General features: G+C 42.0%; 1 protein-coding gene across 1 annotated transcript in view; it reads left to right on the top strand.

Annotated features, from left to right (window-relative positions):
- Window positions 1–18,233, top strand: part of CTNNA1 (catenin alpha 1) — an 80,400-nt gene that overhangs the window by 45,721 nt on the left and 16,446 nt on the right. Inside the window, exons 6-11 of the mRNA XM_073649567.1 lie at window positions 2,532–2,795; window positions 7,570–7,773; window positions 8,578–8,658; window positions 11,776–11,928; window positions 15,789–15,881; window positions 18,048–18,204. Coding sequence (XP_073505668.1) covers window positions 2,532–2,795; window positions 7,570–7,773; window positions 8,578–8,658; window positions 11,776–11,928; window positions 15,789–15,881; window positions 18,048–18,204 — 952 coding nt within the window. The remainder of the gene's footprint in view (window positions 1–2,531; window positions 2,796–7,569; window positions 7,774–8,577; window positions 8,659–11,775; window positions 11,929–15,788; window positions 15,882–18,047; window positions 18,205–18,233) is intronic.

The following is an 18,233-nucleotide window of genomic DNA, read 5'->3' as shown; positions in this document are numbered from 1 at the left end:
GGACTCCCTCTCTGAATTATCTAATTTTCCTTAATGTCGATATTAGCCATTTCACAAGCTTTTTATTGGGGGCGTATAGACTGCATATTGTTACCAGATTTCCTGCTAATAGTCCTTTTATGAAAATGAAGCGTCCTTTCGCATATATGAGGGTTTCTCGGATCTGGAGGGGTATTCCTTTCGCGATTGCTATTGAGACACCTCTCGACCCTGTTTGTGTAGAGGTTGCATGGAACCATGTGTCATAATGTGTTTGTTCAAAGTTAGGGAGTTTGGAAAGTTTGAAGTGTGTTTCCTGAATTAACAAGATGTCCGCTTTCTGTTTTTTTAAGTAGATTTAGTGTGTGTCGTCTATTTACTGGAGAATTTAGCCCCTTAGCGTTGAGAGTGGCAATGTTATATACCTTATCTTGCGAGTCCATCATTGTGCTGAATGTAACGTTGGGACTGGTTACTGGATTGTTGACCACCTGGGTATGTACTCTTATCCTGGTAGGTAGGAGTTGGAGGGTATGGGTTGAAGAGGTTGGGAAAGGAAGGGGAGGTTAGATGTGGAAGAAAAAACATTGCTATTAATAACCAGTTTAACATAACACAATCCTATAGATTTGAACGATGTCTCCCAATTTCTGTAGGCTCTTAGGGAGATGCAAGTTATTTATCCTATCATTAAAACAGTGATGACAACTTCTTAATGGTTGGGTTATGGAGGCGGTATGAGGGAAGTGGTATAGGAAGGGTTGGGGGGTGGAGCGGGGGGGGGGGGGGGGGTGGAGAAAACCGAAAGGGGATGTGGGAAATCCAAAGAGAGGAAGGGGAAAAAGAGAAGAAGTGTTGAGGGGGGGGTGAAGGATTGTGGCAATGAGGAGAGGATAACAGGAGAATAAGGGTGGGGGGTTGGGGGGGGTTATTCGACATAGGGAATCAAGACTGAGTTGTTAATTATCAAGCAGGTTTTATAACCATAGAAAAACCATTTGTAACCAGTAAAGATATTGGCTTGAGGAACTAAAGGTTTCTTGCTCATGTTACATCGGTTCCTTCCTTGGATGGCGTTCTTCTGGCAGATTTCCTTTTTTGTCTCTGAGATTTGGGAGATCCAGCTTGTTGCCATTCAAATGTGTTTTGCAAGGGTTGATGTAGTGAGGCTGAATGGAATTGCTCCAAGTCTGGATAGGTTGATAGTGTAATATCCAGTGACTTGCAAGCCTCTATTATTTCAGCGGAGCATCTGACAGAGTTTTTTATCTCCTGCCATGATGAGCAGGCCAAAGAGGAAAAGCCATCTGAAGCGGTGGCCTTTTTGTAGAAGGGCCCCTGTAAACAGTTTTAAGATCCATCTCTTATTTAAAGTTGTGGCCGCTAGATCTTAGAAGAGTTTTAGTTGGGCCTCTTCGCCTGTTATCTCCTCTACTTCTCGAGCTCTGCGTAGAATAAGGTCCACTGCCTCTGCTCACCTCACTCTTCCTCACGCTCCCCACTGCCTCAGGACGATCCTCGCCGGGCTGTGTCCGCAGCGACGGGCGATGCGGCAGCATCTCCCCTCAGCGGTCCCAGGAGCTGCCCGGGTGAGTACAGGCTTTAAGTCCACAGGTAGGCCTCAGTATCATCATTTTTGCTATATACAGCAGTATACAATAAAAAGTCAAAATAAAATTACGTATTTTTAAAAATATTAAAAAAATAAACGTTTGAACTGCCCCCTATTCCCTCAGTAAAAATTAAGAAGTATATATTTTTTAAATTCACATTACTGGAGTAAAACTTGTAGCATGGCGCATACCACTTTCCAGACGCTCTAGGTTCGCAAAGAAGCGTGCACCTCTTAATGAATCTGGAGCATCTAAGGGTATGTGCTCACAATGCATCCGGGCCCAGATGCTGCGGCTTCTTCTCATTTTATGCAAATGAGTGGCGGCCATTTTTATTTTTCACATGCGGACTTTCCCCATAGAGGTTAGGTCTATGGGAAAAGTCCGCATACGGACCCGCAGGAGAAATTGACATGCTGCCTTCTGGAAAGATGTGCCGCATGTCAGTTTCCACAGGTTCCCAGATACGCATAGTGGACATGGGATTTCTACATTGTCAAATCAGTGTCAATTTTTACTTCTATGAGGAACAGACTTATTTTCTTGAATGTTGCATCAATTTTTTTCTCATCCTTTTTTAAAAACTGAAGGTTGTAGACTGAAGTTTTTGTTTTTTTTTCTTTGTCCATTGACTCTTAAGGATAGTTCTGTGAAGACTGGATGAGACACAGATGGAACTCTGAAGTACAAAGTCTCTTCTGTTTTTCATCTGTTTTATACAGAACCCTATAGTGTCCACACAACAGAGGAGAACCGCACATACCCCGAGTCTCACTGATCAGACACACGGAACAGCTTTAAAAGTGGATGTTTGTATGGACATCAGAATCTTGTGGTTCCATGTGGTGTCCATTTTTTTGTGTGTCACTTGACTATGTGCCTAACAGTCTCAGTGCCTTTTATTATAAAAGCTTCAGTTCTTTATTTTTTTTATTTTAGGAGTTGAAAGATGTGGGACACAGAGATCAAATGGCCGCAGCTCGTGGAATTCTGCAGAAGAATATTCCAATTCTGTATAGCGCTTCCCAAGCATGTCTGCAACATCCTGATGTAGCCGCGTACAAAGCAAACAGAGACTTGATCTATAAACAGCTGCAGCAAGCAGTGACTGGCATCTCGAATGCAGCACAGGCCACGTCATCGGAGGAAATCACTGCACAGCACGGAGGAGGGGAGCTGGCTATTGCCCTGAACAATTTTGATGTAAGACTTCATTTTGTATTCAGCAGTTGTTTCAGACACTTTCTTATCCCAGAAAATCATGACCTATTATAAGGAAATGCCATCACTTTCTGATTGGTTTGGGGCCTATTGCTCAGACCGCCACCATTTCTGTGAATGAAGTGTCCGCAATGCTGTGTTCCCTTCAGAGTTTCACTTAGTAGATCCGCACTACCAATGTCTGCCCAGCAGGAGGTTAGGAGTAGTGTTGAGCCACCCCCGTAGTGTTCGGGTTCGGTTCGGTTCGTCGAACACCGGGATGTTCGAGGAACTGTTCGTCGAACTGTTCGTCGAACACCTTAGAACACCGTCGAACACCGTTAAAACCAATGGCAGGCAAACAAAAACACATAGAAACACATAGAAAACACCTTCAAAGGTGTCCAAAAGCTGACAAACTGCTCAGAAGACGCTTTCTTTAAAAAAGCCGGCCGGCAATTCAGCAGCGGCATACACCGGTACCCGACAATTTAGACAAAAAGGAATAGAGCCTCACACATAGATTAGATAGATAGAAACATGTCAGTCACATATATATGAAGTACAGTGACAGTGTTGCTTACTGTACTTGTCATTTAGTGTAAAGGATTTATTAAAAAATATAATAGTGTTTTCATGCACTGTCTCTTTAAAAAAGCCGGCCGGCAATTCAGCAGCGGTATCCGACAATTTATAACAGACAGAATAGAGCTTCACACATAGATTAGATAGATAGAAACATGTCAGTCACATATATATGAAGTACAGTGATAGTGTTGGTTACTGTACTTGTCATTTAGTATTAAAATAAAGGATTTATTATTAAAGAAAATTGGCGTGGGGTTCCCCTTAATTTTAGTCTCTAGCGGAGGTTAAGCAGACAGCTGGGGCAGATGTTTGAAGCCTGGGAAGGGGGTAATACCCACGGAGCTTCCCAGGCTACTAATATGAGCCCCCAGCTGAATACATAGCCTTTACTAGCTATTAAAATGGGGGACCCCCCCAAAAAAATGACGTGGGGTCCCCCCTAATTTAATAGCTAGCAAAGGCTAGGCAGACAGCTGGGGGCTGATATTAATAGCCCAGGAAGGGTGCCATGAATATTGGCCCCCTCCCAGGCTAGAAACACCAGCCGTCAGCCGCCCCAGAAATAGCGCATTCATAGGATGCGCCAATTCTGGCACTTAGCCTCGCTCTTCCACGCTGCCCTGGTGCGGTGGCAGGGGGTAATAGGGCTGGGGTTGATGTCAGCTTATAATGCCAGCTGACATCAAGCCCAGGTTAGTAATGGAGAGGCGTCTATAAGACACCCCCATTACTAACCCCATAGTCAAAGTTAAAAGAAAACACAAACACCCAGAATAAAGTCCTTTAATTGAAATAAAGACACAATCCTTTATTGTTCTAAATTAAACCATACTTACCATCACGCCCATTCCAGCTGAAGCCAACGATCTCCTGCAATAAAAGAAAAATAATAAAGCAACATCATCCTTACTTTTCCATGGTTCCCACGACAGCTTCAGCTCTGCTACATCGAGATGACAGGCTGGACCGCAGCAGAACGCCGCCATCCAGCCTGTCATCCCGCAGACACTGAGAAGCGCAGGCTTGCTTGCGCTCTGCAGTGTCTGGCTGTGACGGCATAAAGATGAGACGAGTTCATGTCCAATGAACTCGGCGCACCTCATGCACGTCACTGACAGCGTGGGAAAATTCTCACGCTGAAGCGCTGAGTGCAGGAGAATTCTCCCACGCTGTCAGTGACGTGCATAAGGTGAGCTCATGTCCAATGAACTCAGCTCACCTCCTGCACGTCACTGACAGCGTGGGAGAATTCTCCTGCACTCAGCGCTTCAGCGTGAGAATTCTCCCACGCTGAAGCGCTGAGTGCAGGAGAATTTTCCCACGCTGTCAGTGACGTGCATGAGGTGAGCCGAGTTCATTGGACATTAACTCGGCTCATCTGGATGCCCTCACAGAGAGACACTGTGGAGCGCAAGCAAGCCTGCGCTTCTCAGTGTCTCAGCGGGATGACAGGCTGGATGGCAGCGTTCTGCTGCGGTCCAGCCTGTCATCTCGATGTAGCAGAGCTGAAGCTGTCATGGGAACCACGGAAAGGTAAGGCTGATGTTGCTTTATTATTTTTCTTTTATTTCAGGAGATCGTTGGCTTCAGCTGGAATGGGTGTGATGGTAAGTATGGTTTAATTTAGATCAATAAAGAATTGTGTGTTTATTTCAATTAAAGGACTTTTTTCTGGGTGTTGTGTTTTTTTTAAATACTTTACTAGAAATTCATGGTGGTCATGTCTAATATTGGCGTGACCCCATGAATTTTGGGCTTAGGGCCAGCTGATAATGCCAAGCTGGCCCTAACCCCTTTATTACCCAGTGAGCCACCGCATCAGGGCCCTGGATGAGTTGGGTACAGCGCCAGAAGATGGCGCTTCTATGAACGCGCCATTTTCCGGGGTGGCTGCGGACTGCAATTTGCAGCGGGGGTGGCCCAGAAAGCTTGGGCCTCCCTGCGCTGCGGATTCCAGCCCCCAGCTGCATAGTTGTACCTGGCTGGACACAAAAACAGGGCGAAGCCCCACGTCAATTTTCTTTAAATTATTTTGTTTCTAGCCTGGGAGGGGGCCAATATTCATGGCTCCCTTCCTGGGCTATTAATATCAGCCCCCAGCTGTCTGCCTAGCCTTTGCTAGCTATTAAATTAGGGGGGACCCCACGTCATTTTTTGGGGGGGGTCCCCCATTTTAATAGCTAGTAAAGGCTATGTATTCAGCTGGGGGCTGATATTAGTAGCCTGGGAAGCTCCGTGGGTATTACCCCCTTCCCAGGCTTCAAACATCTGCCCCAGCTGTCTGCTTAACCTCCGCTAGAGCCTAAAATTAAGGGGAACCCCACGCCAATTTTTTTAATAATAAATCCTTTATTTTAATACTAAATGACAAGTACAGTAACCAACACTGTCACTGTACTTCATATATATGTGACTGACATGTTTCTATCTATCTAATCTATGTGTGAAGCTCTATTCTGTCTGTTATAATTTGTCGGGTACAGATGCTGAATTGCCGGCCGGCTTTCTTAAAGAGACGGTGCATGAAAACACTATTATTTTTTTTAATAAATCCTTTACACTAAATGACAAGTACAGTAAGCAACACTGTCACTGTACTTCATATATATGTGACTGACATGTTTCTATCTATCTAATCTATGTGTGATTCTCTATTCCTTCTATTCTAAATTGTCGGGTACCGCTGCTGAATTGCCGGCCGGCTTTTTTAAAGAGACGGTGCATGAAAACACTATTATTTTTTTTGATAAATCCTTTACGCTAAATGACAAGTACAGTAAGCAGCACTTTCACTGTACTTCGTATATATGTGGCTGACATGTTTAGATCTATCTAATCTATGTGTGAAGCTCTATTCTTTCGGTTCTAAATTGTCGGGTACCGGTGTATGCCGCTGCTGAATTGCCGGCTTTTCATGTTTCACTGTGAGCACTGTTCCCATCGATTTGGGCAATCACTGTAATGCCACAACCACCATGGCTGTGGCATTACAGTGAGTGGCAGACAATCCCTGCATGATTGGTGCTCTAAATAGCACCAGACATGCAGGACACGCTTTTGGTGCACGAACAGTTATCGAACATAAGCTCGAACAGCCGAATTTTTTGCAAATCGTTCGGGTTCGTCGAACAACTCGAACACCGCCCAAAACAGCTCGAATTTGAGATTGGCGAACAGTTCTAGTCGAACACCGCTCATCTCTAGTTAGGAGCTCTGCTGTGCAGTGAAAATCTCAATTTCCCTTAATTCCTTAACTTACAACTTTTCCAGAAGTTGTGACATTAAGTTTTTCATGTTTTCCCACCTCACTTCTAGCCTTTGTTCCTCCACTTGTTCCATTCTCCACTTTTGTCTTGTTTTTTTTTTCCACTCTGTTTTACCCACTATTGATTACTGTGTGTGTGTACCTCTCATGGGAAGATTCACATTTATCTGAAGCAATGGTACCCACTTTCTTACCTTAAGAGACACTTTCGGCTCTGAGATATGGTCACGGGCCTCATATATAGACCCACCCCCATCCCGAGTGGTGACATCCATTTCCCTCCCACAGTAGCAATACCCAGAACCCCTCATTACTGCTATAATGACAGCCAAAACGTTGCCACAAAAATCAAACCGAGACCTTGGAGCGCCCTCTCATATAGGCAGTGTACTTCCAGGGGTTCCCACCTTACCCCCTTTCGGTATTCTTGCATTAGGCAATGCCACTACGCTATCTCATTCAGCTTCATGCATCTTTCTGACTGGCAGTATCATCCTATCTTCAACCTACCATATTTATCACTCCATCCAAATGGCCACTATATATACACATCGAGATCTTCTCTTCTTTATGGAGATACTCAAAAACTCCGCACCTGGAGACCTGAATCTGCTAGACCTGGAGCTAATGCACCAAGCTTGCAGACAGCTGCGAGCCGCACATCATGGGCCCATCAGACACACGTGGCTCCCGAGCCACAGGTTGGGGACCACTGTGGGGACCATCTTTTGAGCATCCTTAGTTCTGTTTACCTATGGTATCTGGTGTATATGTTTTTTCAGTCCAAATGAGAAGCAGTTCAGAATGCCAAGCTTTTTGTAGAAGGGGAACAATTGTATTAAACTTGTTGTCCTGTGCACACTGCGCTGTTTAAAGGTGAATATCTATTGTAACCCTAAACTATTTTCTGTTGTGTCCGATCAGAAACAAATCATTGTGGATCCTCAAGGCTTCAGTGAAGAAAGATTTAGACCATCCTTGGAGGAACGATTGGAAAGTATCATCAGTGGAGCTGCTCTCATGGCTGATTCCTCCTGCACACGTGATGACCGCCGGGAACGAATAGTAGCCGAGTGTAATTCTGTTCGACAAGCTTTGCAGGATCTTCTCTCTGAATACATGGGAAATGTAAGTACTATTAATTCATTCGTTTTGGGTCACAAAGCAAATATAGAATGTTTACCTTCTAAGTAATTAAATGGGAACAGATCCAAAGGCTCATGAATAGATGGGCTGCCTTAGAAAAACATTACCTGTCGGAGCCCTGCTTTTTTTAATTAAATTATAATTTATTAAATTATAAATTTATTAAATTAATTAAATATAATTAAATTATATAAATTTATTAAATTATAATTTATTAAATTATTGTATTATTTTACATGACTGCCCTTCACACACAGCCATTCTTTTTGTAAGCCCCTGCCCCCACAAATCCCCAAATGATGCAAAATGATGCACTCCTGGATTGTTGTGTGTGTACGTCTTGTCTTTTTTCTTTTACATTTGAGTTTGTATGTAAAATTTTGGTCGCAAATTCGACTTAACAGGGTCATTTAACTACTGGAGCGGTTAATTCTTTGGCAGGTTTTTCAGGGACTATTTACAATTTAGGTTCTAACACCATAAGTAATAACAAGACTGTTGCATGTTTCTTGGTGGTACAGTCAAAGTTGCCAAAAGACGCCTTCTTCCCTGACATCACACAAGCTATTTCTCACGGTAACCTGTCTGCCCTGCATACGCTCTGTGCATTAGAGGAGTTTAGGTTAGTATCTTTTATCTAAGGACGCTATACTTCCCATAGGTTAGGAATGAAAATAGTGTTTAAGTGAATCGTCGGCTCCTTGTCTGCATTTCTTTTTGTCTTATTGGATAAAATCAAATCTCTCTACACTGTATACATTCTCTTATTTCATTTCTCACTTTTAGACTGGACGAAAGGAGAGAAGCGATGCCTTAAACACGGCAATAGACAAGATGACACGAAAAACGCGAGACCTGCGTCGACAGGTAAGTTTTTTTTAAAAAAAAATAACCCATTTATCACTGTGTAGAAAGGAATTAATCTTGTTGAATTAGACCTCATTCAGACGACTGCTACTCTCATACATGTTCTATCCATGTTTCTAGACAGTAAGAACATATATCAACTACAGTCTATGGGCATGCTTACATTCATTTGTTCATTTGTTTTGTTTTTTTCAGACTGTCTGGAAAAAAAAGTATATATATTTTTGATCCGATTTGTGGATTAACATAGCCCATTCAAGGGAACAGATTGTTGAAAAAATGGATATTACTCAAATGCCGTCCATTTGTCATACCAGTGTTGATTCAGTACGGGCAACACATGGACCAAAAGCAGATGAGTCCTAAGCAGGAACATATTTAAAGAGTAACTAAATCTTTATAAGGTTTTGTCTTATGTCAGTGCCTTTTAATTACGAGCAGATCTGTGAGGGTCCAGCTCCTAAAAGCCCTCACCAATAGCTCAAACCAGCTTCCACGAGTGGCGAGACAGGAGAGAGCACACAGAGTGGGGCATAATTTCAATAGAAGCACAGGAATTTAAAGAAATTGCTTCTGTTGAAGCCTTACACCAGGAGCTGTGCGCTCCTGTCGCCTTAGCTGTGCACCTCTCTGGAGATAGGAGGTGGGGGGGGGGGTTGGTTTGAGTAACTGCTGGGGGTCCCACTGATCTGCTTGTAAGTAGAAGGATACTTAAAAATGAAAAAGCTTATAAAGGTTTAGTATCTCTTTTTTTTTTAAAAAGAAAAAAAAAATTTTCTTTAGTGTTCCTCTGCTGCCTGATCTGACATTGGTCATACATAGACACAACTGCATCTGCAAGTTGATTTGCTTAGAAAACTATGGGTCTCCCTAGCAAACATGATGAACTGTACTGCCTGGGTATTGTGTGATTGTTACCACATCTGTATCGCCCAACATCCGTTATGGTGAGAGAGTAATACTGGAGAGACACTTTAAAATACTACTCTCTGGTTTCTTTTTTTTTTTCACCACTGGATAGGTGTTGGTAATGTATGTTCTCTATGTAGTAAAATGCTTACCTGTGGCTGTCTTCTACTTTTGCCTGCACTGCTCCAGTCCCTCTCGTAATTTTGTGACTTCAGCTCTGACTGGCTGGATGTCACTGGTAACATCTAATATCTCTCTCACTTACTATCTATGAGACCCTCGATCTGAGTCTCATAGACATACACTGAGAGTGATTCCTGGTCCACCCATCAAACACTGGAGTAATCTGGCCAGTCACAACTCTAGTAACGTGGTGCATAAGAGAACCGGGGCGGCGCTGGGAACAGAAGACAACGACCAGTAAGTACTTTACTAAACACAGAGAACATACAGTACAGACCAAAAGTTTGGACACACCTTCTCATTTAAAACTTTTTCTGTATTTTCATGACTTTGAAAACTGTACATTCACACTGAAGGCATCAAAACTATGAATTAACACATGTGGAATTATATACTTAACAAAAAAGTGTGAAACAACTCAAAATATGTCTTATATTCTAGGTTCTTCAAAGTAGCCACCTTTTGCTTTGATGACTGCTTTGCACACTCTTGGCATTCTCTTGATGAGCTTCAAGAGGTAGTCACCGGAAATGGTTTTCACTTCACAGGTGTGCCCTGTCAGGTTTAATAAGTGGAATTTCTTTCCTTATAAATGGGGTTGGGACCATCAGTTGTGTTGTGCAGAAGTCAGGTGGATACACCGCTGATAGTCCTATTGAATAGACTTTTAGCTGCTTTTTTCTTGCCATAAAACAAATTCTAAGTAAAGAAAAACGAGTGGCCATCATTACTTTAAGAAATGAAGGTCAGTCAGTCTGAAAAATTGGGCAAACTTTGAAAGTGTCCCCAAGTGCAGTTGCAAAAACCATCAAGCGCTACAAAGAAACTGGCTCACGTGAGGACCGCCCCAGGAAAGGAAGACCAAGAGTCAACTCTGCTTCTGAGGATAAGTTTATCCGAGTCACCAGCCTCAGAAATCGCAGGTTAACAGCAGCTCAGATTAGAGACCAGGTCAATGCCACACAGAGTTCTAGCAGCAGACACATCTCTACAACAACTGTTAAGAGGCGACTTTGTGCAGCAGGCCTTCATGGTAAAATAGCTGCTAGGAAACCACTGCTAAGAACAGGCAGCAAGCAGAAGAGACTTGTTTGGGCTAAAGAACACAAGGAATGGACATTAGACCAGTGGAAATCTGTGCTTTGGTCTGATGAGTCCAAATTTGAGATCTTTGGTTCCAACCACCGTGTCTTTGTGCGACGCAGAAAAGGTGAACGGATGGACTCTACATGCCTGGTTCCCACCGTGAAGCATGGAGGAGGAGGTGTGATGGTGTGGGGGTGCTTTGCTGGTGACACTGTTGGGGATTTATGCAAAATTGAAGGCATACTGAACCAGCATGGCTACCACAGCATCTTGCAGCGGCATGCTATTCCATCCGGTTTGCGTTTAGTTGGACCATCATTTATTTTTCAACAGGACAATGACCCCAAACACACCTCCAGGCTGTGTAAGGGCTATTTGACCAAGAAGGAGAGTGATGGGGTGCTACGCCAGATGACCTGGCCTCCACAGTCACCAGACCTGAACCCAATCGAGATGGTTTGGGGTGAGCTGGACAGCAGAGTGAAGGCAAAAGGGCCAACAAGTGCTAAGCATCTCTGGGAACTCCTTCAAGATTGTTGGAAGACCATTTCTGGTGACTACCTCTTGAAGCTCATCAAGAGAATGCCAAGAGTGTGCAAAGCAGTCATCAAAGCAAAAGGTGGCTACTTTGAAGAACCTAGAATATAAGACATATTTTGAGTTGTTTCACACTTTTTTGTTAAGTATATAATTCCACATGTGTTAATTCATAGTTTTGATGCTTTCAGTGTGAATGTACAATTTTCATAGTCATGAAAATACAGAAAAATCTTTAAATGTGAAGGTGTGTCCAAACTTTTGGTCTGTACTGTACATTACTAATACCTATCCTTTGTTGAAATAAAGAGAAACCTGTGTGGTACTTTAAGGATTTCAAATTTCTTTGTTCAGATTGTCTTCTTTCTGTTAGTCTTAATCAGTCATTTGTATTCCTTATAGCTTCGCAAAGCTGTTATGGATCATGTATCTGACTCCTTTCTGGAGACCAACGTACCACTTCTTGTTCTGATTGAAGCTGCAAGGAACGGAAATGAAAAGGAAGTCAAAGAGTATGCCCAGGTGTTTCGTGAACATGCAAACAAGCTAATTGAGGTAAAAATGGATTAGCAGAAGTCTTGGTTAGTAGCTATTGATCCTTCCTCATATCTACTTAAGAATTCTGAGGTTGAAATCCTATAGAATGTGGGTGTGTATGAGCATGTATGTACTTTTATGTATGTAACCAGATCTTCTCCACTGCAGAACATAATGGATGTATTCATACACTGGACTGACCAAATCAATTGAAAGCTGGAATACAGGGACCTATGATTTACTCCAAGAAACTGCGAATATCGTGTATTCAGCTTTTCAAATGTCAGTTTTTGCTTGTGAATACAAGTATTCAAAAAGTAATTGTAGATGTATGTACTTTAGGGCATTTATTTTTAATTACTCATTTTAGAATCTTCAACCCCTTCCCAGCATTGGACTTGCCATGTTCTGTGTTGCATGGAGCTCATGCAAATGGATTTACCAGAATGTCTGGGAGCTGTGCCTGCATGATCACTTAACTGACAACCTGTTGCCGTCACCTCCCCTTGGTGTTTAACCCTCTAATTACCTCGATCATTAGTGATCCCAGAATTTAGTAGGTTGTGAAAGGGAGTGGGTTCTCTTTCAGCCGATCTCACTACTATGGCTGTCATGGCAACCAAACAATGACCTCCGGGTCTCCCACGTATAATGACATGTTAGATCGTTCTTATGGAAGAGCCTAACGGGCGGTCTGTCTGTGTGACACTAATAGATCTAGTACCCTGCAATCAGGACCAGGACAAGGTATTTTGGTGCCCTAGGCAGATGAAGCTGATGGCATTCCCACCTCTCAGCCCCCAAGAGTATCCTAAATGTCAGACCAAAGGATAGCCATGTAAGCTAATATTGCTTAATGGGTGCTGTTTGGTTACAATTAACCCCTTCACAACATGTACGGCACATGGCGTGTCTCTTCCTTTGGCGCGGGCTCTGGCGATGAGCCTGCACCTTTCCGGGGACATGACAGCCTATCTGATCAGCTGTCATGTGTCCCTTACAGCCGCGGGTGGAATCATGATCCACCCGCAGCTGTTAACATGTTAAATGTCGCTGTCAGTCTCTGGGGATTCATAAGTCTGCAGTCACGCAGAGTGACTGCAGACTTATCGATTTGGACTGGACAACCCCTTTAATGTGTACACATACCATTATGCTACCTGCTGAAAAATAAATCAATAAAAACAATTCTTGAACGTCTGTTGATTTATTCATTCTGCTTCCCAAAGATCAGCATAAGGCTTAATTCAAATTTATCCTGTACTCTATGCTGGGCTCTTACATCAGGGTTTCCATCTAAATCTCTGAAATATGTGATTTATACAAAACCCCTGAGAGATCCATTCACTATAATGGGGCAAATCGAGTCACTTTTGATTGTCTGGCCTATGATCCAGCGGTGTTCTTTTTAGATATACACAAAAGTGTGGTCGATAGTTTAATGCATCTTTTAGCGCACAGGATAAATGTGAACAAAGTCTTAAAAGTGATCCAAAATGTTATGTACTCCAAAATGCCATCAATGAAAACTATAAAAAACAAGTCCACTCTCGGGTCTGTCATCTGTTAATGGAAATATAGTGGAATTCCATGTTACTGGTAGTACAAAGCGGTATGGCTCCCACCCCCCACCCCCCCAAAAGAAATCCAGCAAAATCTGTGCTCCCTCCCTTTCTGAACCCCACAGTGTGCCTAAACCACAGTTAGCGTCAATTTAATTTATGGGGTGTGTAGCTTTAAAAGCACAAGCTGGGTACAGGGTACTTGGCACTGCAATGTACGGACACTACAATGGCATATTTTCTATTTTCACTCTACAACATCTACCGCTGCTTGTTTCTAGAAAACACTTAGAATCAAAATTATCACTAAACCCTTAGGTGAATTCCCAGAGGGGTGTAATTGCTAAAATGGGGTCACTTCAGAGGGTTTCTACTGTTTTGGCACTTTGGGGCTCTGTATATGGAGTCTGCAAAATATTCTAGGTAAATCTGCTCTTCAAAAGTCACGTAGCGCTTCTTTCCCACCTGAGACATGCCATGCGGCCAAGCATTATTATGTGCCACATATGGGGTATTGCCACGATCAGGAGAAATTGTGTAACAGATTATGGGTCCATTTTTACTTATTTCACCTTGTGACTTAAAACAACTTTTTAGTGGTAAAACTTTCATTCTCCCCTTCCCCCCTCCTTACTGCCGAATAGTATAAAATTCTTTGGCACCCCATTGGTGTCAATATGATCATTGCACACTTACATGAATTCATTGAGGGTGTAGTTTGGCACCCGCAAACCATTCCAGCACAATTTGAACTCCAACATGGCACTCCTTCCCTTCTGAGCTTTGCACTGTGCCTCAAAAGTAGTTTCTTTCCACATATGGGGTAATTGCGTAATGAACTATATGGTCCATTTTTTTTATTAGCCTTCTTGAAAATTAAAATATGGGATTACAATAACATTTTAGTGGAAAAAAATTCAATTTTCCATTTTCACAACCCAATGTTATACGGTTCTGTGAATAATCTGTGAATTAAAAATGCTCACTACATCCTTATATGAATTACTCGAGAGTTGTAGTTTCCAAAATAAGGTCACTTGTGCAGTTTCTACTATTTTAGCTCCTCAGACTCCTGCCAATGGAACATGGGATCAGCAATCTATTCAAGCCAAATTTGTGCTCCAAAAACAAATGGTGCTCCTTACCTTCCAAGTCGTGTGTCCACGCTGTAATTTCTGACCACATATGGGGTATCACTATACTTATACAACAAATTGTGGGGTTTATTTTTGTCTTTTACTCTTGTGAAAATGAAAAATTTGAGGGATAAAGCAACTTTTTTCTTTCTTTCCAGGGTTAACATTGACATGGCCGTAGGAGAGCTTGTCTTTTGCGGGGACCAGTTGTAATTTTGAATGACATCATTAATTTTACCATATTATATAATGAAAAACAGGAGAAAAATTCTTAAGTGGGAAGAAATGGTTAAAAAAAAATGCAATTTTTTGTTTTGTTTTATTTTTACTAGTTTATTGTATGGTAACGATCAGTATGGCAGCACCAAGCTTCTGTACATTTTTTTGTTTTGATTTAAGTAGGGGGATGGGTGAATTGTTTTGTCGCCATTTTCACCTGAAATTTTTCTGTTTTTCTGCTGATGGAGTGGTGGGAAGGCTTGTTTCTTGCATGACAAGTGGACTGTTTTCATGAAAACAATGTGGGGTACATTCATTCGTTTTTAGGTGGCGTGGTGACTGAAAAACCAAATGGTTGGTCATTGACAGTATAGCAAAATAAACACACCTTAGAAAGGTATTTGGCCCAGACTTGCAGTATTTCTTATAGGCCGGTCCGAAAGCCAATGGTACCATATAGAAAAGGATACCATACATGTCCTTTCCGGCAAGCCAAATACAGGGGAAGATGACTATAGCTGTCTCCGTTTTGCCCTAGCCAGATGCCACTACGCCCACGTGAACACAAAATAAATATAGGCTGTCCCACACTGTTCCTAATCACTATGTTCCCCAGGGATCTTTTATGATCTTTAGGGGGGCATATTACATAAAAAATAAAGATCAAACGTTCGGTTTCCATAGAACCGTAATAACCTCAAGAATGTTTTAAGAGGTTAAGGTAAACACCCTTAAACAAAAAAGATTTAACAGATTTCCAAGTCCATGAGCCCTGGAGTCGCAGTGTGGAGGGCTCAGGAGCGGAGCTCTCTCCCCACGTGTTACATGCCGGCTGGAGATGAGCGCCAATCGCTGCTATTAACCACTCAGAGGCCACTAATGCCGCCAGCTGCATTCATGTTTAGATGGTTCTTCTTATACATATTTTATGTATAAATAAAATTGTCATTTGTTTTTGTAGGTGGCCAATTTGGCATGCTCCATATCCAATAATGAAGAAGGCGTAAAGCTTGTTCGCATGTCCGCAAGTCAGCTGGAAGCTTTATGTCCTCAGGTAACACTATGCACTTACTAGATGCACAGAAATATTTATTTTACATTCTTAATAAAATAATAACTATTTATTAATTTCCTCATGTAAAGAATTAACCCCTTTGTCATTTGTCGGCTGCTAGTGTATGAAGGTATAAAAGTAAGCCCACTTCACACATGGTGGGTGCTGTGTCATACAGTCGGCAGCTGCCTCTGACACCAACTAGCTCCATTCTCATTACGGACAATTTTTTCTTTTTTACACTTTTTTTTTTTTTCCTTCTGTTCTTCTGTTCTTACAGGATCAATAACTATTCTATTTTTCCCCCACATAGACGTATTAGAGCTTCTTTTTTTCAGGACCAGTCATAGCTTTGAATGCCGCCATTAATTTTACTATAGCATGTACTAAAGAATGGATGAAAGCAAACCCCACACAATTCTGTAGTCATTTTTATGGTGTTTGTGTATTTATTTGTTTCTTTTTTTAAATATGGGGGAAAAAATTGAGACCCATAACTTTAGTTTTCTGTTGATGGTGCTGTGTTAAGATTTTTTTTTTTTTTTTTTTTTTATGGCACGCTGGCAATTTTATTGTTTCCAGTTTGGGGTACATATGACAGTTTGATTTTGTTTTTTTTTAATTGGGAGGTGCTGCAACTGAAAAACTACAGTTTTGGTGTTTGATTTGATTGGTTACTTACAGGTTAATGTTATATTTTCATATCAAATTATGCTTTTCTACCCAGTGGAAAAGGAGTATGATTCAAATGTGTTACTTTTTAGAATTTTTTTTTTAGCTTTGTTTTTAATATTTTTTCAAAAAGATTTTTTTTACGTTATTTTTCTGTCTCCTCAGGGGACCCGAACCTACGATTTGTTTGTTTGATTGCTTGTTCTATGGACTGCAATACCACAGTATTGTTCTATATACTGGAATGCCGCTGTATTGCAGTATATACAGCAAATTATATTCTCCTATCTAGCATAGTCATAGGTTGGGCTACACAGGACAACGGTGACAGCTAAGGTGGCATTAGCAGGCCCTGGTTGTCATCACACCCCATAGGCACCTTGTGATTGCGTAGCAGACAGTTAATGGGTGCTGGTGAGCGTGCATCAGAAATGACATCATTTAAAGAGAAACTGTCAGCTTGATTGTGTAATGGAAAGTAAAGCCATGGCTGTAACGTTGCTGTAATACTGAATGCATTGATACCATTGGTGAAGAAATCCGCTTTGTGGTTCTTCTTTAATAACCATTTGCAGCTTTCTGCTAATTCGATTTCAGAGCACAGGGGCCGGACTGTACACGGGGTCTTCTCCTCCCTTTCTATGATCCCAGGCCCCTCTGCCTGCCTTCAGTTTGTGAATGACTGGTCACTGCTGACATATCAAACAGGAGGCAGGTTGCCGTCCATGATGGGCAGCAGCATTTAATGTTTAAACAGCAATGACATGAGCCAGCTCTGGTCACTGCTGTTATAGGTAGGGTATGGTGCAGGCTTGGCTCCTGAGGCTTATCAATACCCATTGACCTCCATTCATAAATTAAAGGAGTGGTCCAAAACTAACATTTATTTTAATCCTAAATGTCTGTTTATTATTGTAATCTAATATCTTTTCTATTAGACTGTAATTAAAATTTTTCCATCGTTCCCTTTCCCTCACTACAATATCTACCTTTTTTTCTGTTTTTTTACCTACTTCCTGTTTGACGATGCTTCAGTTGAGAACCACCAGTGCATGCTGGGATACTCAAATAAGATGGCATCAGGGTGCAGAGGTTGCAGTCACTGCCGTGGCCTCTGTCCCCTCCCAGAAATGTTTTTATTTCAGGGGCTGGGCTAGTCCCTGCTCTAATGAGCATGTGCTGGTTGTCAATTCCGACATGCTCGGTACAATCTTGTCACACAGCAATATTCTTTTTAATGCACAGTGACAGTGGGGTCTCTCGCTGGCACTGATGACACATCACAAGCTGGCAAGAGAGCGCACTTTTAGTGCGCATTTTTTAGGAGGTAACCCGGCAAGCAACGAGAACAGAGACCAGCCTGCCCCCCCAAGTGAGATCACTATTTCCATGCTTGAGTAAAATCAGTATTAAGACTTACTGCAGCACTAGTTGTAATGTGCATGTTAACATCCAATGACCAAACAATACTTTTGTGTTTTTCTGTTAATAAAGGTTATAAATGCAGCATTGGCACTTGCTGCTAAACCTCATAGCAAACTAGCTCAAGAAACAATGGATCTTTTCAAAGAACAGTGGGAGAAACAAGTACGTATCTTGACAGACGCAGTTGATGACATCACATCAATCGATGACTTCCTTGCTGTTTCAGGTATCTCTCTAAATATTTAATTTGCTTAA

The sequence above is a fragment of the Phyllobates terribilis genome, unplaced genomic scaffold, assembly GCF_046119375.1.
Source record: "Phyllobates terribilis strain yellow unplaced genomic scaffold, ASM4611937v1 Scaffold_10__3_contigs__length_209671492, whole genome shotgun sequence".
In the NCBI taxonomy this organism is placed as follows: Eukaryota; Metazoa; Chordata; class Amphibia; order Anura; family Dendrobatidae; genus Phyllobates; species Phyllobates terribilis.
This window is presented reverse-complemented; position numbering and strand designations above follow the sequence as displayed.